The 24,094-nt window shown below is 50.5% G+C and overlaps 1 protein-coding gene across 2 annotated transcripts in view; it reads right to left on the bottom strand.

The window, feature by feature from the left end:
• The window catches only part of zgc:162816 (uncharacterized protein LOC571260 homolog), a 140,581-nt gene that overhangs the window by 51,240 nt on the left and 65,247 nt on the right, over window positions 1–24,094 (bottom strand). For both annotated transcript variants that reach the window (XM_038808924.1, XM_038808925.1), the window contains exon 4: window positions 16,743–16,923. In XM_038808924.1, coding sequence (XP_038664852.1) covers window positions 16,743–16,923 — 181 coding nt within the window. The remainder of the gene's footprint in view (window positions 1–16,742; window positions 16,924–24,094) is intronic.

The raw sequence follows: 24,094 nt of genomic DNA on the forward strand, positions 1-24,094 counted from the left end.
ATAGCTAATGCCCTCCAAACCAGGCAACATCCTGGTAAATCTCTTCTGCACCCCCTCTAAAGCTTCCACATCATTCTGATAGTGTGGCAACCAGAATTGAACACTATACTCCAAGTCCTGAGCATCACTGCAGGAGGTCCTCAGGGTAGTGTCCTAGCCCCAAACATCTTCGATTACTTCATTAATGACCATTCCTCCACCATAAAGGGGCAGCACAGTAGCATTGTGGATAGCACAATTGCTTCACAGCTCCAGGGTTCCAGGTTCGATTCCGGCTTGGGTCACTGTCTGTGCGGAGTCTGCACATCCTCCCCGTGTGTGCGTGGGTTTCCTCCGGGTGCTCCGGTTTCCTCCCACAGTCCAAAGATGTGCAAGTTAGGTGGATTGGACATGATAAATTGCCCTTAGTGTCCAAAATTGCCCTTAGTGTTGGGTGAGGTTACTGGGTTATGGGGATAGGGTGGAGGTGTTAACCTTGGGTAGGGCGCTCTTTCCAGGAGCCGGTGCAGACTCGATGGGCCGAATGGCCTCCTTCTACACTGTAAATTCTATGAATAAAGCACTCTCTGTGCGGAGTCTGCACATTCTCCCCGTGTCTGCTTGGGTTTCCTCTGGGTGCTCCAGTTTTCTCCCACAGTCCAAAGACGTGCAGGTAGGTAGATTGACCATGATAAATTGCCCTTAGTGTCCAAAAAGGTTAGGAGGGGTTATTGGGTTACGGGGATAGGGTGGAAGTGAGGGCTTAGGTGGGTTGGTGCAGACTTGATGGGCCGAATGGCCTCCTTCTGCACTGTATGTTCTATAAAGGCAGAAGTGGGGATGTTCACTGATGATTGTACAACGTTCAGTACCATTCACAACTTCTCAGATATTGATACAGTCCGTGTCCATATGCAGCAAAACCCGGACCACCGCTTGGCCAGCTTGCAGTTTTCAGATGTCAGAAAGACCTCTCAAGGGTAGGATTGTGGTGAGGGCAAAGCAAGAGGTGATTTCTTAAACCAGCTACAACCTGCAAATCAAAAGAGATGAGCAGAAACTGGAATGTGAGATGGAGGATTAGGTGTGAGCATACTGTCATCTTTGATAGTTTCAGCCCCATTGCTGGCCATGGCCACAGTCATGGCCGCTCCAACGTGGCCGCTTTAAGTGGTGCTAGCCTCGGACAAATGTTTACCGCCGGCTAAGGCATTTAGTACTGGCTGCATGCTAATATTATTTAAATGAAGAGGCAGCTTGAGGTTTGCATACTCCCTTCATTGGAAGGAAAGGTGAGGGATAATCCTACATTGTGAACCCCTGTCCATTTACAGGGGCCATCATTTATTTACCCCTTTGGAAAGTACAGCACCAAAGGAGGCCATTTGGCCCATCAGGTTTATACAGTATCAGTTTTCAAAGATCAATCAAGTTAGTTACACATCCCCTCCCCCCACTCCTGCAATTGGTTCCCCATCAGATATTTATCCAGTTCCGTTTTGAAGGGGGCTTCTTGTGCCGAGAGATAGGAAGAGATTGCACATTGGGTACCTCCCGCCAGAGTCCTCAGTTTTTCAGCTTTTTCCACCCGATTTGTGAGGTGAATTCACATGGAAACCTGTCCCAATCGAAAATTGGTTACGAAAGGATGTCTGAAAACCAAAGAAGGAATACATTGAAGAAAGGTGCGAGTGCTAGTCCACTGGCAGGTTTGAGTTAGTGAGGAGTGTTGTAGGGGGAAAGATGGCGGAGGCGAGCTCTCCGGGTGGGGCTGTTTCAGTAACTATGGATGCACTGGCAGAGGTTTTTTAAAATATAAATTTAAAGTACCCAATTCACTAAATTTCCCAATTTAGTGTGGCCAATTCACCTACCCTGCACATCTTTGGGTTGTGGGGCTAAGACACACACCGACATGGAGAGAATGTGCAAACTCCACACGGACAGTGATCCGGGACCGGGTTCGAACCCGGGTCCTCAGTGCCGCGAGGCAGCAGTGCTAACAACTGTTCCGCCCACGCTGACAGAGGTGATGGCGGCTGAGTTTGAGAAGCAGCTCAGCAAACAGCTGCATGGGAGGGAAATGCTGGAGGGTCTTAAGCAGTCGGTGGAGGACCCATTGGCCCGATTAAGGAGGTGGTTGGAAAGCCGTCGGAGACGGTGCAGGAGCATGGTGAGGTATTGAAGGGGTTGGAGGCAATACTGTCGAGGCAGAGTGAGCTGCTCGATTCTCTGGATGCCAAGCTGTTGAAGGTGGAGGACAGTAATAAGGGCCTGAGAGCAAAGGTCAAGGACCTCGAAAACAGGCCTTGCGGCTGAATTTATTGATTGTGGGGCTACCTGAGGGATGGAGGGCCTGAGGCCGACGGAGTACTTCCCGACAATGTTTAGGAAGCTATTGGGGGAGGGGGACGAAACACCCCCTTTCAAGCAGGAGGGCTCCTTGGGTTTGGTTTTTGATGATTATTGGATGAGGGGTCTCTGGTGGAGAGTGCTACCCTGCTGGCAAACTGAAGTTCACTAGTAGACGGGGAGGGGGCTGCGGCCTGCGATCCTGTTTGTGCAGATTTCGGTGAGCCGAGGAAGTGTGAATGGTGGGGGGGATGGGGATGGTGGAGATAGGAACTGCTTCAAGAGGAAGTAGTTTGGGGGTTTGGGGGATGGGATGGGGAGAGAGGTAGTTTGCTGACAGTGACTGAGGTTTGTTCTTTGTCCCATCTGATGGGTGGGGCCAGGTGCCATCTTGCGTGAGTGCTGTGGGTTGGTGCATGGTGGGGGACTGGGCACATCCCCCGTGGGGGTGATGGTTGATCCAAGGGGAGGGGGGAGGGGGGTGAGAGATCCCTAATTCAGTTGGTGATGTGGAATGTGCGGGGGCTTGGGGGAGGGGTGATAAAATGGGTGAGAGTTATTGCTCATTTGAAGAGCTTGAGGGTGGATGTGGTGCTTTTGCAGGAGACTCGGATGCCAGTTTTTGAGGCTGGGGGGAACAAGGTGAAAGGCAAGGGGGGGGGGCGGGGGACTTGTTCCTCGAAGGGCAGTTTGCGACCCCGGAGGAGTTATCAGAGAAGTTTGGGCTTTCACAGGCGGAGAACCTCAGATATCTCAGGTGAGGGACTTTGCGAGGAAGGTCTTCCCATCTGTACATCGGGTGCAGGTCCCGCGGGATTGGGCTCAGCTTCGGAAATTAAACTTTACCAGTCTGGTGGCTGACCTACAGAGATGGGATAGCCTCCCTCTGTCCTTGGCAGGCCGAGTGCAGTCCATGAAGATGAACATTCTGTCACGGTTTCTGTTTCTATTCCAATGCTTGCTGGTTTCTGTGCCCAAAAAGTTTATTTTGCAGGGGTAGAGTCACTGATTTTGTCCTTTATTTGGGCGGGTAAGGTTGCAAACAGTCCTGCAAAGGGACCAGCAATCTGTAGACATTGCCGAACCTGATCTCCTGTTATTGGGCGGTAAATGCGGAGAAGGTGTTGGGCTGGTGTGGGGACCAGGAGGCAGTTTGAGTGAGGATTGAATCAGGTTTGTGTCGGGGTTTGGGGCTGCGGACACTGGCGATGATCCCACTTCTGTTCTTTCCAGGGAAATATTCAGGGAACTCGGTGGTGGTCACTACATTGAAAATATGGCGGCAATTCTGGCAGAATTTTATATTAGGCGGGAGGTCGAAGCGGGCGCTGATTTGTGATAAGCACATGTTTGAGCTGGCGAGATCGGATGCCAGTTTTTGAGGCTGGGGGAACAAGGTGAAAGGCAAGGGGGGGGGGGGGGGGACTTGTTCCTCGAAGGGCAGTTTGCGACCCCGGAGGAGTTATCAGAGAAGTTTGGGCTTTTACAGGCGGAGAACCTCAGATATCTCAGGTGAGGGACTTTGCGAGGAAGGTCTTCCCATTGTTTCCGGTAGCGCCACCAGCCTCGTTGTTGGAAAGGATTCTGTCGTCACGGGGATGGATTAGGGGAGAACCTCGGGATTTTACGGGAAGATAATGGCAGAGGATACTGCATCCCTGGTGGGGAGTAAGGCAAAGTGGGAAGAGGAGCTGAGGTGGAATTAGATGAGGGGTGTGGTGAGAGGCCTTGCGTAAGGTGAGCACTTCTTCATGCTGTGTGAGATTGCGGCTAATACAGTTGAAGGTGGTACACTGGGCTCACTTAACTCGGGCGAGGATGAGTCGCTTGTTTGAGGGGGTGGAGGATAAGTGTGAGTATTGTGGAGGGGCCCGGCGAATCATGTGTTTATGTTTAGGCATGTCCTGAGCTGGTGAGATTTGGGGTTTCCTTCTCCAACACTATGTTGCCGATTCTTAAGATGGAATTTGAGCCCAGTCCCCTGGTACCATATTCGGGGTGTCAGACCTGCCGGAGCTGCAGACGGGTGCAGAGGCAGATATCTTAGCCTTCGCCTCGCTGATCGCTTGCTGTTGGACAGTTCTCCACCCAATGCCTCAGTATGGCTAAGGGATTTGTTGCATCTTGAGAAAATTAAGTACACGTTAAGGGGCGCAATTGAGGTTTTTTGTAAGAGATGGCGACCTTTCATTGTGTTCTTTAAAGAGCTAGTCACTGTCAGCTGTTAGGGATGGGGGTGTTCCTGTTTTGTTTGAGGGTGTGGTTTGTTTTATTTCATTGTTTTGTATTCATTAAATATATTCAATAAAATTATATGTTTATAGTTTCCCTTTGAAGGCTACTGTTGAATCTGTAGCCACTGCCCTATCAAGCAGTGCATTCCAAGTTCTTTAAAAAAAAAATTAGAATACCCAATTATTTTTTTCTCCAATTAAGTGGCAATTTAGCGTGGCCAATTCACCTAACCAGCATGGGCGCGATTCTCCGCACCCGTGAAAAATCGCGAAACTGTCGTAAAAAACGGGCGCGTTTTACGACGGTCGGGAAGGGTCCATTTCCCGACGTATTCACTTCCGGGAAATGGGCCAGTAACGCGGCCGCGTCAATCACATGCGCGATGACAACGGAACGCGGCGACGACACGATCACGCCCACGTGACGCCGCCCGACGCCGTAAAAAGGTGCGGGCGAGCACAGAATCTGTCGGCCATGATGTCGGAGTCCAGGAGAGCTGCACCTCGTTTTGTGGAGGCCGATGTCAAGACTCTGCTCGATGCTGTCGAGCAGAGGAGGGGCATCCTCCGCCCGCGGAGAGGGCATCGCCAACCTGCCAGCGTGGTACGCCAGGCCTGGCGAGAGGTGGCTGCTGCCGTCAGTGCTGTGGGGCAGAACCCTCGCTCTGCAGAGCAGTGCCGGAGAAAGCTACACGACCTCACCAGGGCTGCCAGGGTAAGTGCCAAGAAGGTGCCCCCTGGTCACAACCATCCCCCCCCCCCCCTTTACCTAATCACCCACCTCCCCCCCCTGGCACGGGGGGTGGAAGGGGATTGGGCCAGAGTTATTTGAGGATGGTTCACAAAGTTGTCGCAGACCCAGCGCTCTGGCCCCGTGGAGAGATGCAATCGTCTTATGACAACTTGACCCCCAAACTGTGCCAGTATCTGAACGGACTGCTGATACCTGCCGTATTGTAATGATCTACCTATGTACCCTCCCCCAACAGGCCAAGTCCGCTCACAACAACTGTGAGCGGCACAAGACTGGAGGGGGTTCGCCCAACCTGCACCCCCTCACCACCTTTGAGCAGAGGGCACTGGACCTTGTTGGGGGGTCTGCCACCCGGGATGTCGCGCTATGCGAGGTTGGCGGATCTGCAGCAAGTGAGACAACCCTCCTTGACAAACACCCACCCCTCCCCCATCCTCTGTCCCTTCACACACCCTGCCCACTGGGATACCTCCCCCATCCTCTGTCCCTTCACACACCCTGCCCACTTGGATACCTCCCCCATCCTCTGTCCCTTCACACACCCTGCCCACTGGGATACCTCCCCCATCCTCTGTCCCTTCACACACATAGAACATAGAACAGTACAGCACAGAACAGGCCCTTCGGCCCTCGATGTTGTGCCGAGCAATGATCACCCTACTCAAACCCACGTATCCACCCTATACCCGTAACCCAACAACCCCCCCCTTAACCTTACTTTTTAGGACACTACGGGCAATTTAGCATGGCCAATCCACCTAACCTGCACATCTTTGGACCGTGGGAGGAAACCGGAGCACCCGGAGGAAACCCACGCACACACGGGGAGGACGTGCAGACTCCGCACAGACAGTGACCCAGCCGGGAATCGAACCTGGGACCCTGGAGCTGTGAAGCATTTATGCTAACCACCATGCTACCGTGCTTACCTGTGGAGGCAAAAAAGTTTTGGCGCGCAGACCACACCCTGCCCACTGGGATACCTCCCCCATCCTCTGTCCCTTCACACACCCTGCCCACTTGGACACCTCCCCCATCCTCTGTCCCTTCACACACCCTGCCCACTGGGGCACCTCCCCCATCCTCTGTCCCTTCACACACCCTGCCCACTGGGATACCTCCCCATCCTCTGTCCCTTCACACATCCTGCCCACTTGGACACCTCCCCCATCCTCTGTCCCTTCACACGCTGCCCATTGGGACCGTCCAGCGGCCTGCCGAGCAAATCTAAATAACCCGTCTCATTCTCTTCCCTAGGACGTGATGCCGAACGACCAGGGCTGTCTGGCTGCAGACGGACACAGGCATCTGCCGCCACCTCACCCGGGGCCGCACGGCAGAGGGTGCCCGATCAGCGGGGAGTCCCATCCTCCCCAACCCAATCTGCGGAGCAGGACGCCCAGAGGGTGGCGAGAACACAACCCCCGGAAATGGCCAGGGATAACCCTCCGGACTCTGAGCGGCCCCACACCATTGAGGAGGGGCTAAATTGCGAAAACATCGGGCTTGCGGCACTGCTATCTCCCACACCAACCACCATCCCACAGACACTCACCCCGGCGGGCCTATTTAGTGATGAGTCTCCTGGGTCACAGTCTGGTTTGCACATCACAGCTGAGCAGGTACTGCAGGTGGAGGTCGGAGCAACCGAGGGCCCGGACTCGCGGAGGCCAGACCAGGCCCACGATGCAGCTGGCTCCCAGACGTTTTCGGAGTTCCTGGAGTTTCTCAACCCACCCGCACAGCCGATGCCTCAAGAAACCCAGGGAAACAACGACAGGATGAGGGCTGCCTTCCTGGCTCTGCAGACGCTGTTAGAGGAGTCGAACCGCGTCCACAAGCAGGGAGTGGTGCCGCTCATGGCAGAGACCCAGTCCGACACCACACGGGTGGCATCCGCGGTGGAGGCAATGGGTCAGGTGATGCAAGGCATTGGGGTTAATGTGCACGGTTCATCCTCGGCCCTGGACAGGGTTGCCCTCTCATAGGCAGCAATGTGCCAGAGGCAAAACGACATTGCCGGCGCCCAGCAGGCCTTAGCCCAGTCTCACCAGGTCATTGGCCAATCGCAGCAGTCAGTCGCCGAGAGCATCAACCGCCTGACACATGTGTTGGATGGCGTCGTGCACACACAGGTTGAGATCGCACAGTCCCTGGCGGGAATGTCTAACTCCCTGGACTCTGTCTCTGCAAAGCTTCGGATCCTGGTGGATACCGTTGCAGGCCTCCAGAACTGGCAGCGCCAGGTGTCGGTGGTGCGACGGGGCACCTCCCCGCTCGCACCTCTGTCCCAAAGTGAGGCCCGGGGGCCACCGGGCTCCCCGAGGGAGGAGGAGGTTTCGGGGCCTGTCCCATTAAGTCCATCACGGGACGTCCCGGAATTCTCGGCCTCCCCCCGTCCCATCCCTGGTGCATCGGGTGGGCAGCAGGCAGAACAGGGTGGCACAATGTCACCCGAGACGCCCGCAGAGCAGCCTGGCCCATCAAGGCCGGGTCGCCCCAGGAAACGCTTGGCCAAGGAGAAACGAGTCGAGGGGGGCGATTCGCAGCAATCCTCCTCCACTCCTGCTGTATCATCTGGGGAGTCACTTAGACGTAGTGGTAGGGCCCGTAAGGCAACTAAGATAGACACTGAGTAAGTTGGCACGGGTGAAGGGCACAGTTTAGTTGTAGGGGCTAGGGCACCTGTAAATAATTGTTAACATTAAACGCACTGTTCCACCTTACTTGTAATACCTTGTGATTGTTCCACAGCCACAGGATTTGTGATGGTGACCGAGTGTCGCTGGGGGTGACGGGTGGTGAAACTTCGGTGCCGGGTGTGCAGTCCCTGCCCCCCCCCCCCCCACCCCTCCCACAGCTAGCCCACGCGGGCACATGATGGAGTGTCAGTGACGATCTCAGCGGCCACCAAGGTGGATGGTTCAGCTATTGCCATGGGTCAGACTCTCTCTAACGATTCTGAGCTCACAGCTCATCGCAGAGCGGGCTGTCATCATTCCACATGGCACTGATCACACCCGCTGACACAGCCATCAATGTTGTACCATACGGGGACATACGGGGATAACGGGGAGCCGATGGATGCGGTATATCTGGATTTCCAGAAAGCCTTTGACAAGGTGCCACACAAAAGGTTGCTGCATAAGATAAAGATGCATGGCAGTAAGGGTAAAGTAGTAGCATGGATAGAGGATTGGTTAATTAATAGAAAGCAAAGAGTTGGGATAAATGGGTGTTTCTCTGGTTGGCAATCAGTAGCTAGTGGTGTCCCTCAGGGATCCGTGTTGGACCCACAATTGTTCACAATTTACATTGATGATTTGGAGTTGGGGACCAAGGACAATGTGTCCAAGTTTGCAGATGACACTAAGATAAGTGGTAAAGCGAAAAGTGCAGAGGATACTGGAAGTCTGCAGAGGGATTTGGATAGGTTAAGTGAATGGGCTCGGGTCTGGCAGATGGAATACAATGTTGACAAATGTGAGGTTATCCATTTTGGTAGGAATAACAGCAAACGGGATTATTATTTAAACGATAAAATATTAAAGCATGCCGCTGTTCAGAGAGACTTGGGTGTGCTAGTGCATGAGTCACAGAAGGTTGGTTTACAAGTGCAACAGGTGATTAAGAAGGCAAATGGAATTTTGTCCTTCATTGCTAGAGGGATGGAGTTTAAGACTAGGGAGGTTATGTTGCAATTGTATAAGGTGTTAGTGCGGCCACACCTGGAGTATTGTGTTCAGTTTTGGTCTCCTTACTTGAGAAAGGACGTACTGGCGCTGGAGGGTGTGCAGAGGAGATTCACTAGGTTAATCCCAGAGCTGAAGGGGTTGGATTATGAGGAGAGGTTGCGTAGACTGGGACTGTACTCGTTGGAATTTAGAAGGATGAGGGGGGATCTTATAGAAACATTTAAAATTATGAAGGGAATAGATAGGATAGATGCGGGCAGGTTGTTTCCACTGGCGAGTGAAAGCAGAACTAGGGGACATAGCCTCAAAATAAGGGGAAGTAGATTTAGGACTGAGTTTAGGAGGAACTTCTTCACCCAAAGGGTTGTGAATCTATGGAATTCCTTGCCCAGTGAAGCAGTTGAGGCTCCTTCATTACATGTTTTTAAGGTAAAGATAGATAGTTTTTTGAAGAATAAAGGGATTAAGGGTTATGGTGTTCGGGCCGGAAAGTGGAGCTGAGTCCACAAAAGATCAGCCATGATCTAATTGAATGGCGGAGCAGGCTCGAGGGGCCAGATGGCCTACTCCTGCTCCTAGTTCTTATGTTCTTATACCGTCTGGACCCAGTGGTAAGGGTGATGTCGAAGTGGAGCAGGGTACACTGAGAGGGGGTGGGGGGGGTTGTGGTGGTGGAAGTTGTGTGTTGATCCTCTGCACGACTAGCGATGCAGGTGGTGGTTTGGTGTTCAGCGGGGACGTCACATGCGATGCGTGAACCGTGCTGCCACCAAGGCGTCGCGTGCCCGCCGTCCTCGCCGGGTCTGTCGTGCCGCCTCCTGGACATCACCAGCACCTGGGTCGTGTCTGCGTGCTGCGCCCGCCACTCCATCAGTCTCCTCCTCCTCCCTCTCCTCCTCCTCCTCCTCCTCCTCCTCCTCCTCTGTGCTGGAACCACTGCCACTGGCTTCTCCCTCCGCCTCCTGCAGCAGGTCATCTCCCCTCTGCATCGCGATGTTGTGCAGCGCACAGCAGACCACTACAATGCGAGCGACCCTGTCGGGCTGATACTGCAGGGCCCCTCCGGAGCGGTCCAGGCACCTGAATCTCATCTTCAGGAGGCCAAGGCAGCGCTCCACCACACCCCTGGTTGCTGCATGGGCCTCGTTGTATCGTGTTTCCGCATTGGTCTGAGGCCTCCGTATAGGCGTCATCAGCCAAGACCTCAGCGGATAACCCCTGTCGCCTAGCAACCAGCCCCTCAGCCGGGGGGGGACGTCCCTCAAACATCGCAGGGATGAACGACTGCGCCAGTATGTAGGAGTCATGCACACTCCCTGGGAACCTTGCAGAGACGTTCATGATCCTCATGTGGGGGTCGCATACCACCTGGATATTCATGGAGTATGTCCCCCTTCTGTTTGTGAACACATCCCTGTCCCCTGCAGGCGGGCGCATGGGGACGTGAACACAATCGATTGCCCCCTGCACCCTCGGTATCCTGGCCACGCTGGCAAATCCACGAGCTCGTGAGTCTTGACTTGCTTGGTCCTCGGGAAAGGTGATGTAGCGGTCCGCGATGGCATAGAGGGCGTCGGTCACATCCCGGATACATCTGTGGACCGATGACTGGGAGATCCCGGAGACGTCCCCGCTCGGAGACTGGAAGGAGCCGGTAGCATAGAAGTTAAGAGCGACCGTCACCTTGATGGCAACCGGGATCGCGTATCCTCCCCCCATTCCACGTGGGGCGAGGTGCGAGGTGTGGCAGATATGTATCACCGTCTGCCTACTCAGCCGGAGTCTCCTCCTGCAGGTGATGTCTGTCATTGTTAGGAAAGAGACCCGGACACGGCACACCCTCGGCTTTGGTCGTCGCCTCTGGCACCGTGGCTGCACCCTCACTCTCTCCTCTTCCTCTTCCTCCTCCTCCTCCTCCTCCTTCTCCTCCTCCTCCCCCCCCATGCTGCTCGACGACTGGCAACTCCTCGGCCCTTCCCTCTGCTGCTGCAGCTGGCCCTGCATCCACTGCGGGTTGTGGGTGTGGATGCTGCTGCATCTCCAAATGCAGTAGAGCGGCCCCAACCACTGCGCAGAACATAGCCGTTCTGTTCGCAGACATCGTGCTAACCTACAGAAGGGTGGTGGGAGGCAGAGAAACGGGACATGTTAGACGGAGGTTAGTCGACGCCTCGGCAGCCGCCAGCCATGGGATACCAGTGTGTCCCGGTGGCCTGGTCGCGCTGCTGACACGCGGTCAGCCTAACCCCTGGTCACTTTCTGCATCCAACGGCCAGTAAACTATGTCCTCCTCACGGGTGCGTCAGTGGCCTGTGGCCGTAAGCCACAGGGGAACCAGCAGCCGTGTCCTCGTGACCGGCACACCATGGCATGGTGGCAGACATTTTGTTACGGGGTTGGACGGCTCCATCGCTCACTCTCTACCTAACCCCCCCCCCACTCCCACTCCCCCCCCCGTCTCCCCCACTCCCCCCCCCCGTCTCCCCCACTCCCCCCTCCGTCTCCCCCACTCCCCCCTCCGTCTCCCCCACTCCCCCCCCCGTCTCCCCACTCCCCCACTCCCCCCCCGTCCCCTCCGTCTCCCCCACTCCCCCCGTCTCTCCCACTCCCCCCCGTCTCCCCCATTCCCCCACTCCCCCCCGTCCCCCCGTCTCCCCCACTCCCCCCCCCCCGTCTCCCCCACTCCCCCCCCTCTGCCCCCTCCGTCTCCCCCACTGCCCCCTCCATCTCCCCCACTGCCCCCTCCGTCTCCCCCACTGCCCCCCCGTCTCCCCCACTGCCCCCCCCCCGTCTCCCCCACTGCCCCCTCCGTCTCCCCCACTGCCCCCTCCGTCTCCCCCACTGCCCCCTCCGTCTCCCCCACTGCCCCCGCTCTGGACCCCCATTCCCGTTCTCGGGGATGCCTTCTCCGTTGTGGCCAGACTCGAGCGGTGCGCTGAGCGGTGCGCTGAGCGGTGCGCTGAGCGGTGCGCTCACCTCCTCCAAGCTGTCGTCAACCAGCACGACTGGTTGACGAACTTAAATAGCAGGTGTGTTTCACGCCATGCAAACAGGGCGCGATGACGTCGGGACTTCGGCCCATCCGGGCCGGTGAATAGCGGGGGGGGGGGGCTATTAGTGGCGAATCTGGTCGTGTCTGGGGCGTGAAGGAGGCGTTTGTCGGGAATGGCGACTCCGAGATGTTGCGGGGTTCGGAGAATAGCGGGAGGGCGTCGGAACAGCGTCGCCATAAAAATTTACGACCCCCGCTATTCTCCGCACCGTCGTGAGTGCGGAGAATCGCGCCCCATATCTTTGGGTTGTGGGGGTGAAACCCACACAGACACGGGGAGAATGTGCAAACTCCACACGGACAGTGACCCAGGGCCAGGATTCGAACCAGGGTCCTCAGTGCCATAGTCCTAGTGCTAACCACTGCACCACGTGCCACCCTTGCAGTCCAAGTTCTGACCACTCATCCAGTAGTCAAGCAGGCGATTAAGATCTCTAAATTCTCCCTCTAAACAACAAGCATTTGGTGTTGACATCAGTAAGTGGGGGAAGGGAAAGGTGATTAATTATGTCCTAAATGTCCCCATGGGGAAGTACATTTATACACATGAGCACATTTTGGACAAGGCACTGGTCATTGTTCTGTATCCATGTTCATTAAAGGCTGGTACTCCAGCCCAGAGTTTTCATACTACATTATCTGTTTTCTTTGAGATGTCAGCCTTGATTATGTGGTAGCATTCTGTGTCTCTCCCTCACTCCCGAATTACAGCATAAGGTTGCAGTTTCAAGCCCCATTCCAGAGACTTGAACTCTGAACTTGGCTGTAGCATAGCAACTCCCTTCCTACTGCAGTACACTATCAGTGGTATCATCTTCTGCCTGAGATATTAAATCGATGTCCTACCAACCTTCTCAGCACTGTGAGTTAGCAGTGCTAACCACTGTGCCACTGTTCTGCCCCAGTGTCCAAAAGGTGAGGTGGGGTTATGGGGTTAGGGTGGGGGAGTGGGCCCAGGTAGTAGGCTCTTTCAGAGAGTCGGTGCAGACTCAATGGGCCAAATGGCCTCCTCCTGCACTGTAGGGATTCTATGATTCTATGCTAATACTGGACCCAAATATTATTAATCAGTCTTGCATTTATTTACAGAGTTCCCATAGAATTCCACAGCGCAGAAGAGTCTGCACTGACCCTCTGAAAGAGCACCCTATCTAGGCCCACTACTATCCCCCCCTCCCCCCATATCGGAACCCCATAATCCCACGTAACCTATACATCCTTAGACATTATGGGGCAATTTAGCATGGCCAATCCACCAAATCTGCATTTCTTTGGAGTGTGGGAGGAAATCGCTGCACCTGGAGGAAACCCACACAGCCACGGGGAAAATGTGCAAAATCCACACAGTCACCCAAGGGCAAAATTGAACCCAGGTCCCTAACACTGTGAGGCAGCATTGCTAACCACTGTGCGACCATGCCGCTCCATTACAAGCTTACAATCCTTAAATCAGCCACGTCACAGTTTCAGTAATTGTCTCTTCATATGTGCTCAAGTGAAACTCCCAATTAATGCCATCCACCCAAACATAATTGAACACAACTGATACACAAATTGGCAGTTATTATCACATTATCACACAGTGTGGGGCATTTGCACGTATTGTAAGTTACACATATTTTACACACAGGGCTCTGTTTTTTGTAGACAGAAAGAACATGTGCACACAATGTGCCTGTTTCAGCTAACAAAGTGATTGACATTCGCTGGTTCATTCCACAGGGCAATGCCTTGACCCATCAGTCAAGCTGCATGGTTGAAATTTCAAACAATGCTTGGCAGTTAACGGTCAGTCACCATCAACTAGTGCATTCCCCATGGCGATGTCTCTACCAATCAGACTTCACTTGCCAACCAATCAGCACCTTCTTCTCATACAGAATAGACTTATTCGTTCCCCTGACGTGTTCTTACGATTGTCCTGATGAGTGCAAGATGTGAAGCTTTGACAAAATGGTTTTTTCAGCGATGTCACATTTCTATTTGTGGGACTTCATTATGTGGAAATTGACTCCCTTGTTTCCTACAAGAGTGACCACACCTTAAGCGCAGTGTTCAGTCTAGTTATCGAAGAGCAAGGGAAACATTAACTGTTGGAAATAATGCACAGAAGAGCCAGAAGTTTGATTCCCATCTGAATTATGAGGATTAATTGTAGCAATTTGGGCAGTACAGCCTGGAAAGGATGTGAAAGATGTAATCTCATTGAGGGATGCAATAGGGCTGAGGGAATGGAAAAGGTCAATCCAGAATATTAAATTTTCAGAGTACGGCAAGGGGACACAGGTTTAAATGAGTAAAAGCCTATTTTAGGAAAATTCTTCATTGCACAGAGCGATCAACATAAAGATATAACCAACATAACAATGAGCAGCTAGGTCAAGTATTGGAACCCTGGAATAGTTTGATAACTGAACGACGCAATATTTCTGACACATCAAGTGTCTCTGGATGAATATTCAGGTGGGCCAAATGGCCCCTCTCATTTTAATTGTCTTGTGACCTTGTAACTCAGGACGATCCAGATGTATAACCCTGGAATTTTCCTGATCTGTCTCCTTGTAAAAGGTGTTTTTTTTGCTATTTCCTCTCTGCTCCCCCCTCCATCCTACTAACGATGTAAAGTCAGACAGAAGGAGATAATAGCAGTGTCGGTTGGATGATTTTCCTCTTGCTTGAAGCTTGTAACCTGATCCTTGTTAGACATCAGAGGCAGAAAGTAATTAAAGGTTGTAGTATCTGCACGCAGTTATAAATTGATTGCACATGAGGACCCCCGGGGGAAGGGGGTGGGAGAAGGAAGTGGCACGAGAGGCTGTTAAACACTTAACAATTCACGTTTTGGAAGTAGCCATTATCTAGCAGAACAGCTACAGGCCTCCCTTACGTTCACAGACCTTCATCATCACTCAAGTCTCCCAAACACCCCCGCCTCCCCGCTGCTTGATGGGGTCGAGTTCAAAGACTGTGTTATTACCTGGAGTCCTTTTTAAAAAAATCTCACCAGGGTGCAGAGTTGGAGCTCTGTCCTTGGGGGCAGGGGTCAATGAGGAAAGATATTAAGGGATGCATTTTAGTGGGCAGCACGGTGGTGCAGTGGTTAGCACTGCTGCCTCACGGCGCCGAGCTCCCAGGTTCGACTCCGGCCCCGGATCACTGTCCGTGTGGAGTCTGCACATTCTCCCCATGTCTGCCTGGGCCTCACCCCTACAGCCCAAAGATGAGCAGGGTAGGTGGGTTGGCCACGCTAAATTGCTCCTTAATTAGAGAAAAAAAATAATTGGACATTTTAAATTTATTAAAAAAAGAGTGGCATTTGAAAAAGTTCCGACAGTGAAAATCTCTATCCCCCCCCCCCCTCCTCAATTCCATCTGCCCATGGGAACACTGGGTGAAAAATCAGGTGAGTGCCTGCCCAGATCTCCAATTGCCTGTTGGTGCTCCTTGCCCAGACTTGCACATGAAATAAGGTCGGAAAGCTTGCCAATTCTCATGACTCTGTGTTTTCAGGAGAGGAGGGGAGAGACAGCCAGTGAACAGAAGCTGTTGATGCTGGACTGTCCAAACTAAAACACTGCAATATGTGTGACCCTGAGCCCTGCAAATGTGACCCATGAAAACCCCAGTCCTATTTTCGCTCATGTTCCCGATTGGCAGGTTTGTTCCCTTTCAACTTCCTGAGCCTGGAGGTTTGGAAGGGTCTGCCGCACCATGGGGGGATAAAATCCTTTCTCGGAATGCCAAGATTGATTTGTTTCAGGGATAGAGTGGGATTAACGGGATTGTGGATTCCAACTGCGGCTCTTAAGTGGCTCACTGATACAAAAGCCTTGTACTCAATATTTGACATTGATATAGTGCCTGTCACGAATTCAGGATGTTCTAAAGTGCTTTAGAGCCAATGAAGTGTAGCCTGTTGTAATGAAGGAAATGCAGTGCCAATTTGAGCACAGCAAGCTCCCACAAACAACAATGTGATAACGGCCAAAGAATCTGTATTTTATGGGAGTTGACTGAGGCATAAACACAACCAGGGCATCAGGGATAACTGCCCCTGTACTTTTGGGAATTAGTGACATGGGATATTTTACATTTACAGAGACAAGAACTTGGTTTACACTTTATATTTGAAGGATGGCACATCTGACAATGCAACACTCCCTCAGCATTGCACTGGAGTGCGAGCCTGCATTTTCTTCTCAAGCCTCTGGAGTGGGGCTTTAGCCCAGGATATTCTGACTTTGGTAAGATTCAGCCAACTGAGCTGCAGCCGATACCTTGGATTAACTGGTTACATTATGATGGAACCATCAATTCACCAGACACGTGTTTCCGATATGAATCGAGGCTTTAATCGACTTACTTCAGAGCCAGCCTGTTACCCGTTGATGAACTCTTAGTGAACTCAGGCTGACTCTGGACAAGGGTATTTATACAGCGGCACTAGGGGGAGGAGTCGTGGCCGGAGCCAAGGGTGGAGCCCAGTACAAGTTCCAGAGTACTCCCAGAGCTACTCCCCCTAGTGGTAGGATAGCGCTACTGCGCTTACAAAGACAGTGTGAATTATCATATATACATGTATATTATATTCACCACACATTATCTGCTGCTTTCCTTCCTCTGACTCCCCAAATGGAAAAAAGTATAAGCTTATTTTCAAAACAAAATACTCATACCGCTCCATAAATTCCAGTATGGCCGTGGTGGTTTCCTGGGCCACTGCCTGGATCTCCTGCACTCCAGTCGCATGGTAGGAATTCCCACAATGTGCATACAGCCCCGCTAGCTCCACACCCTCGAACGTTGCAATGGAGTTCGCCAGTGTCACTGCAGCTGGATTCTCGGGTCGCACCCCAGCTGTGGGCAGGAAGAAAGTGCCTTAAAAATCTCAAGCTGCTGCACTGCAGACACACACACATACATAATAATAATCTTTTATTGTCACAAGTATGAAGTTACTGTGAAAAGCCCCTAGTCGCCACATTCCGGTGCCTGTTCAGGTAAGCCGCACTGAACCCGCACTGCTGGCTTTGTTCTGTATTACAAACCAGCTGTCTAGCCCACTGAGCTAAACCAGCCCCATTTATACACACACACATACATACACACACACATATACACACACATAAAACAAATCCTTGTCACTAGCACAAGTCGATAAGACTGGCGTCACCCTCGTCTCCAGTGCAGAGGATTTTTCTCTGCAAATCAGAAGGATGCAGCTACTACCTCTACTCCAGAGGCTTTAAAAAATAAATTTAGAGTACCTAATTCTTTTTTTCCCAATTAAGGGGCAATTTAGTGTGGTCAATTCACCTTCCCAGCGCATCTTTTTGGGTTGTGGGGGTGAAACCCACACAGACACAGGGAGAATATGCAAACTCCACATGGCCAGTGACCCAGGGCCGGGACTTGAACCCAGGTCCTAGCGCCATAGTTGAGCACAACTTTTAAACTAATGCTTTACACAATTCTAATGGAGAGCGCTTCATGATTGTGGGGATCATAATTAAAATCAAATTTTTAACCAAAATTCTGCTTGCTCCCTCAGGTGGACCAGAAAGATTGCATGGCACTATTTTAAGAAGAGCGGGGGCAGCATGGCGGTGCAGTGGTTTATCACTGCTGCTTCACAGTGTCGAGGATCCGTGTTCGATCCCAGCCCCGGGTCACTGTCCGTGTGGAGTTGGCACATTCTTCCCGTGTCTATTTGGGTCTCAACCCCACAAATCTAAAGATGTGCAGGATAGATAGATTGGCCATGCTAAATTGCCCCTTAATTGGGAAAAGAGAGTTGGGTACTCTAAATTTTAAAAAAAAGAACAGGAGTGTTCTCCCCACTGTCCTGGACAATATTTACCCCTCAGTCACCATAAATGAAAAATGTGGGATTTTCTGAGTTCACAATAGCAGCCGTGTTTCCTACATTACAACAGATGACAAGGGGTCAGTCTCAGGATATGCGGAAGTACTGACGAGGAACAATTTCTTCACTCAGAAGGAGCTGAACCTGAGGAATTCTCTGCCACAGAAGATTGTGGAGGTCAAGGGCGCGATCTAACCAAATTGCAACAATGTCCTGTGATGAGCCTGCTTCGCCGGATGTTTTTCAGTGCTCACAGCGCCGAGAAACACCACGTTATCTATCAGGACTTTGTTGCAATCTGGGGCCTCAGCAGGTGACACCCCGCCAAGGCCAAACTTAGTCCCATTTCCTGGACTGAGGAGCTCCGCACACTGGAACACCTCAGTACAGGAAGTCATCAGGTTGCCATTTTTAATTGGCATCCCGATTTCTTGACACCCAAATCCCACCCAACTCACCGATAAGGGGACATCGACTCCACCCACAGCCCACATGGACAAGTCACACCCAGGCCCAATGCCAGCTTGGCACTGCCCCTGCCAGCTGGCAGTGCCAGGGTGCCACTGTGCCCAGAGGGCAACTACCTGGGGGCCTCCGATGCCCTGGGAGACACCCCCAAGTGCCATTCCGTCTGGTCCCCATTTTGTGGAGCTCAGCACTAAACAGCATTCACCTGAGGTCTTCAAGGCAAAGGGGTTAGATCCCGGGGCCTTAGTAGATCAAACGAGCACATATTGAATAATAATCGTTATTGTCACTAGTAGGCTTACATTAACACTGCAATGAAGTTGCTGTGAAAAGCCCCTAGTCGCCATATTCTGCTGCCTGTTCAAGTACACTGAGGGAGAATTCTAGAACCAGAATGAGAACCAAAACTAGAAAAACTAGAACCAGAGGACACGATCTCAGACTGAGTGTCTTTAAGGCAGAGATAAGAACATAAGAACTAGGAGCTGGAGTAGGCCATCTGGCCCCTCGAGCCTGCTCCGCCATTCAATTAGATCATGGCTGATATTTTGTGGACTCAGCTCCACTTTCTGGCCCGAACACCATAACCCTTAATCCCTTTATTCTTCAAAAAACTATCTATCTTTACCTTAAAAACATTTAATGAAGGAGCCTCAACTGATTCACTGGGCAAGGAATTCCATAGATTCACAACCCTTTGGGTGAAGAAGTTCCTCCTAAACTCAGTCCTAAATCTACTTCCCCTTATTTTGAGGCTATGCCCCTAGTTCTGCTTTCACCCGCCAGTGGAAACCAGCTGCCCGCATCTATCCTATCTATTCCCTTCATAATTTTAAATGTTTCTATAAGATCCCCCCTCATCCTTCTAAATTCCAACTAGTACAGTCCCAGTCTACTCAACCTCTCCTCATAATCCAACCCCTTCAGCTCTGGGATTAACCTAGTAAATCTCCTCTGCACACCCTCCAGTGCCAGTACATACAATGCCAGGAGACCAAAACTGAGCACAATACTCCAGGTGTGGCCTCACTAACACCTTATACAATTGCAACACAAACTCCCTAGTCTTAAACTCCAACCCTCTAACAATGAAGGACAAAATTCCATTTGCCTTCTTAATCACCTGTTGCACCTGTAAACCAACTTTCTCTGACTCATGCACTAGCACACCCAGGTCTCTGCACAGCGGCATGCTTTAATATTTTATTGTTTAAATAATAATCCCGTTTGATAGATAGATAGATTCTTGATTAATAAGGGCATCAGGGGTTATGGGGAGAAGGCAGGAGAATTGGGATGAGAAAATATCAGCCATGATTGAATGGCGGAGCACACTCGATGGGCCGAGTGGCCTAATTCTGCTCCTATGTCTTATGGTCTTGTGGAGAATTCAGAATGTCCAAATTACCTAACAGCATGTCTTTCTGGACTTGTGGGAGGAAACCGGAACACCCGGAGGAAACCCACACAGACACAGGGGGAAAGTGCAGACTCCGCACAGACAGTGACCCAAGCTGGGAATTGAAATTGGGGCCCTCGGACTGTGAAGCAACCATGCTAACCACTGTGCTACTGTATTAGTGAAACAAGCTGTCTCATTCTAATATGCAGATTTTCTAGATAGTGATCCCGTCCACAATGGGTGGGATTTAGATCACGTCCTCTCACGATAGCGCCTAAGATCTTGCGTGGCATGGTCAACTTGGTGGATCTTGGAAGTGGGATCTCCCGGCAACTACCGGCCGCATCACGCCGCTGTTCGGGCATAACGAGGTCGGTAGATTGCGCTCCAAGTCACTGAATAGAATGATAAAGGAAATAGATAAATTTGTAGACACTAAAGTCGCGAGGGTATGGGAAGAGAGCGAGAGATTGGCATTGAGGTAGATGATCAGCCATGATCAAATTGAATAGCGGAGCAGGCTCGAGGGGTCGAATGGCCGACTCTTCCTCCTATTCTCTGTGCTTCCTTTAATCCTACCTTCTTTTGCTTGGTGTCTGCTCTTTACCTTATCTCTGCGAAATGCTTCACAACACTTTACTCCCCCTACATTAAAGGGGCCATAACTACATGTTATTGCGGTTGTACTAAATACTGATCAACAACTGGAATGAATAGATTGATAGACACTACATTCCTGTATACTTCAGCCGATGCCAGTGTTATCTAGTTACATTGTATACCTTGCGTTGCCCTATTATGTATTTTCATTTCTTTTCTTTTCATGTACTTGTGGCAGCACGGAAGCCCAAGTGGAAAGCACAGTGGCTTCACAACGCCTGGGTCCCAGGTTCGATTCACCGTTGGGTCACTGTCTGTGCGGAGTCTGCACGTCCTCCCAGTGTCTGCGTGGGTTTCCTCCGGGTGCTCCGGTTTCCTCCCACAGTCCAAAGAGGTGCAGGTTAAGTGGATTGGCCATGATAAATTGCCCTTAGTGTCCAAAATGGTTAGGAGGGGTTGTTGGGTTGCGGGGATAGGGCGGAGATGAATGGCTTAAGTGGGCCAGTGCAGACTCGATGGGCTGAATGGCCTCCTTCTGCACTGTATGTTCTAATGTAATCATCTGCAAGCTACTCGCAGAAAAATACTTTTCACTGTACCTCGGTACACGTGACAATAAACAAATCCAATCCAACAGTAGTATCATTTAAGAACAAAGCTGATTGCTTCAATGATGGACGGAAAAAAGATTTCTGGACAGCGCTGATGATCTTTCTCATCTACATATGTTTCCTGAGAACATTCCATTCCACAAGGCATCCAGATCTTCGTTTGTATCATTAGTCCAATAATGCCGGAGAATATGCCATGTCCATAGGCTGCAGTGACACCTAGTGGTTGTATCATGGGATCGCACTGGAGGCCAAGATAATTAAAGGGACATTTTCAGGTCAATAAATTGATGACCGAAAAATCCACACATCCTTCCGTCATTAGCCCATTTCAACACCCACCCCAACCGTACAAATCAGTCCAGCAGCCAAATTTTGAACAAAAAAAGGAAGGAAATTGGCTTTTTATAGAGGGCTTTAACCTCTTAGAAAATGCAAAGTATGCACTATTATTAGATAGGCAAATACATGAGGCGGCACATGGCACAGTGGTTATCACTGCTGCCTACGGCACTGTCCATGTAAAGTTTGCACATTCTCCTCATGTCTACGTAGGTTTCACCCCCCCACCCCCAACCCAAAGATGAAAATGAAAATCGCTTTATTGTCATGAGTAGGCTTCAGTGAAGTTACTGTGAAAAGCCCCTAGTAGCCACATTCCGGCGCCTGTCCAGGGAGGCTGGTACAGGAATCGAACCGTGCTGCTGGCCTGCTTGGTCTGCTTTAAAAGCCAGCGATTTAGCTCAGTGAGCTAAACCAGCCCCTGGTTAGGTGGATTGGCCATGCTAAATTGCTCCTTAATTGGAAAAAAAAAATTGGGTACTCTAAATTAAGGGAAAAAAAGATAGGCAAATGCAGCAGCTAATTTGTTTAAAACAATATTCCAGGAACAGAGTTGCTCTGTGTGTTTGGTGCTGTTGGTTGTGGCATAAATATCAGCTAGGGCACTGAGAAAATGGTGGATGGAATATGTTACATCCAACATTATATGTAGAGGAAGGCCTTTGTTTAATGCCTCAGAAATGCAGTACACCCTCAGTACTGGCACTAAAGTGTCAGCCTAGCATCATATCTATGAGGTGGGGCATGAAAAAGATTAGCATTTGTACCATGTCTGCCATGACCATTAGGTGGTCTCAAAGCACCTCACAGCCAATGAGCTCATTTGAAATGTCGTCACTGTTGTAGGAAAGCACGATATTCTGGTTCATTTACTGAGACTGCTACATACTGAGCCAAACTGAAATCTAATGCAAACAATGCTGGCTGTTAGGAACTGGGGAAAGGCAGCACGGTGGCACAGTGGTTATCACTGCTGCCTCACAACGCCGAGGTCCCAGGCTCGAATCCCGGCTCTGGGTCACGGTCCGTGTGGAGTTCTTACATTCCAGCCCTGTTTGTGCAGGTTTCGCTCCCCCCACCCAACCCAAAAATATACAGGTTAGGTGGATTGGTCACGCTAAATTGCCCCTTAATTGGAAAAAAGATAATTGGGTACTCTAAATTTTAAGAAAAGAAAAAAAAAAGAACTGGGTAAAATTAAGATTAAAAAATGAAATTGGGATAAAATAAAAAGATGACTTGATAAGATGAATTGGCAGCTGTCTGAAGGGGTGTTTTGATTTGCAAACTAGTGTACCATTAAGAAAAGCAAGTGTTCATCTATGTGGAGAGGGAAATAATGGAGGGTAGAAGAGGTAACTTCGAAGTGGAGAGATAAGGGAATTGGCACTTATATGCTAAAAGCCAGGTCCACATGGTGGGTAACATCAAAGGGAAAGAATGATATATCCATACTACTGTGCCACTATGCAGCCCTTCACACTGAGATTATGTCTTCGCTGAAACTGATGACAGGTTTCCCAAGCGTGGACAAATAACTTAAGCGTGATAATTATCTGCTGGATTTAGCTCATGGAGTTATATAATATTTTGGGAACAAAGGTGCGTCTCAGGGTTCAGGAAACAAAGGTAGTTGGGAACAAAGTGGTAAAATACTGTGTGTGTAGCCATCAGTGAAGTTAAGTGTAGTTAATTACTTCTGGGAAATTAAGTAGTAATCAATAATTAAAACTTAGTCTCGACCAGTCAAATGAAATAGGTCAATTCCTACTTTGGCCCAAGGAGCAGTAACTAATTTGTGTTGTTGCAGAGTCTCCTTGCATTGCACAGGTTGGTGTTTTTGACAAGTTTTGCAGGTAATAACCATGTCAGTAATGTCCCTATTTATTCCCGGCCAGTAGATTGCCTGTCTTGCTCGTCGTTTACACTTCTTGATCCCGAGGTGTTCCTCAAGAATCTGTTCAAGTATAGTGGAACAAAGACATTGTGGAATTACAATTCAGTCGAGTCTCAAGAGTAGACTATCGACGATTGTTAAATCGGACTGAACGTTCCTGTACTGAGGACATTGCCCCTTCAGCCACCCATTTTGAAGACAGTGAATGACCCTTTGAAGTGTTGCGTCCTTCTTTGTTTCTGTCTTGATTAAATTCAACATCTGATCTGATGCCGGTAGGTTTTCTGCACAGAGTTGTGTCTCAGCCTCAACATCACGCATAAATTCAAATGGTTGACTGACCAATGTGATGGAGCGTGAAAGAGTATCCACAATAATTAAATCTTTCCCAGGCGTATAGATTAGGTTGAAATCATCCGTCGTAGTTTCATCATTATCCTTTGAAGTCTTGGCGCCACATCATTGAGATCCTTGTCGATAATGTGGACTAACAGTCTGTGATCTGTCTCAACTATGAAGGTTGGAAGCCCATAGACATGATCATGGAATTTGAGTATTCCTGTTGATGGACCTAAACATTCGTTCTCAATTTGGGCATATCTGCATTCCGTCACTCATTGCTCTTGAAGCACATGCTACAGGAATTCACTATGAGTTGTCATCTCTTTGTAGGAGAACTGTGCCTATCCCACTCTGATTTACATCAGTGGATATTTTGGTTGCTCTTTTAGGATCAAAGAAAGCGAGTATTGATGCTGTCATGAGTTGAGTTTTCAAATCTTGACACTATTTCTGATGGTCCTCTGTCCATTCAAAAGGTGTAGACCTTTTTATTAAGTTTC

Source organism: Scyliorhinus canicula, chromosome 10 (assembly GCF_902713615.1).
Source record: "Scyliorhinus canicula chromosome 10, sScyCan1.1, whole genome shotgun sequence".
Lineage (NCBI taxonomy): Eukaryota > Metazoa > Chordata > Chondrichthyes > Carcharhiniformes > Scyliorhinidae > Scyliorhinus > Scyliorhinus canicula.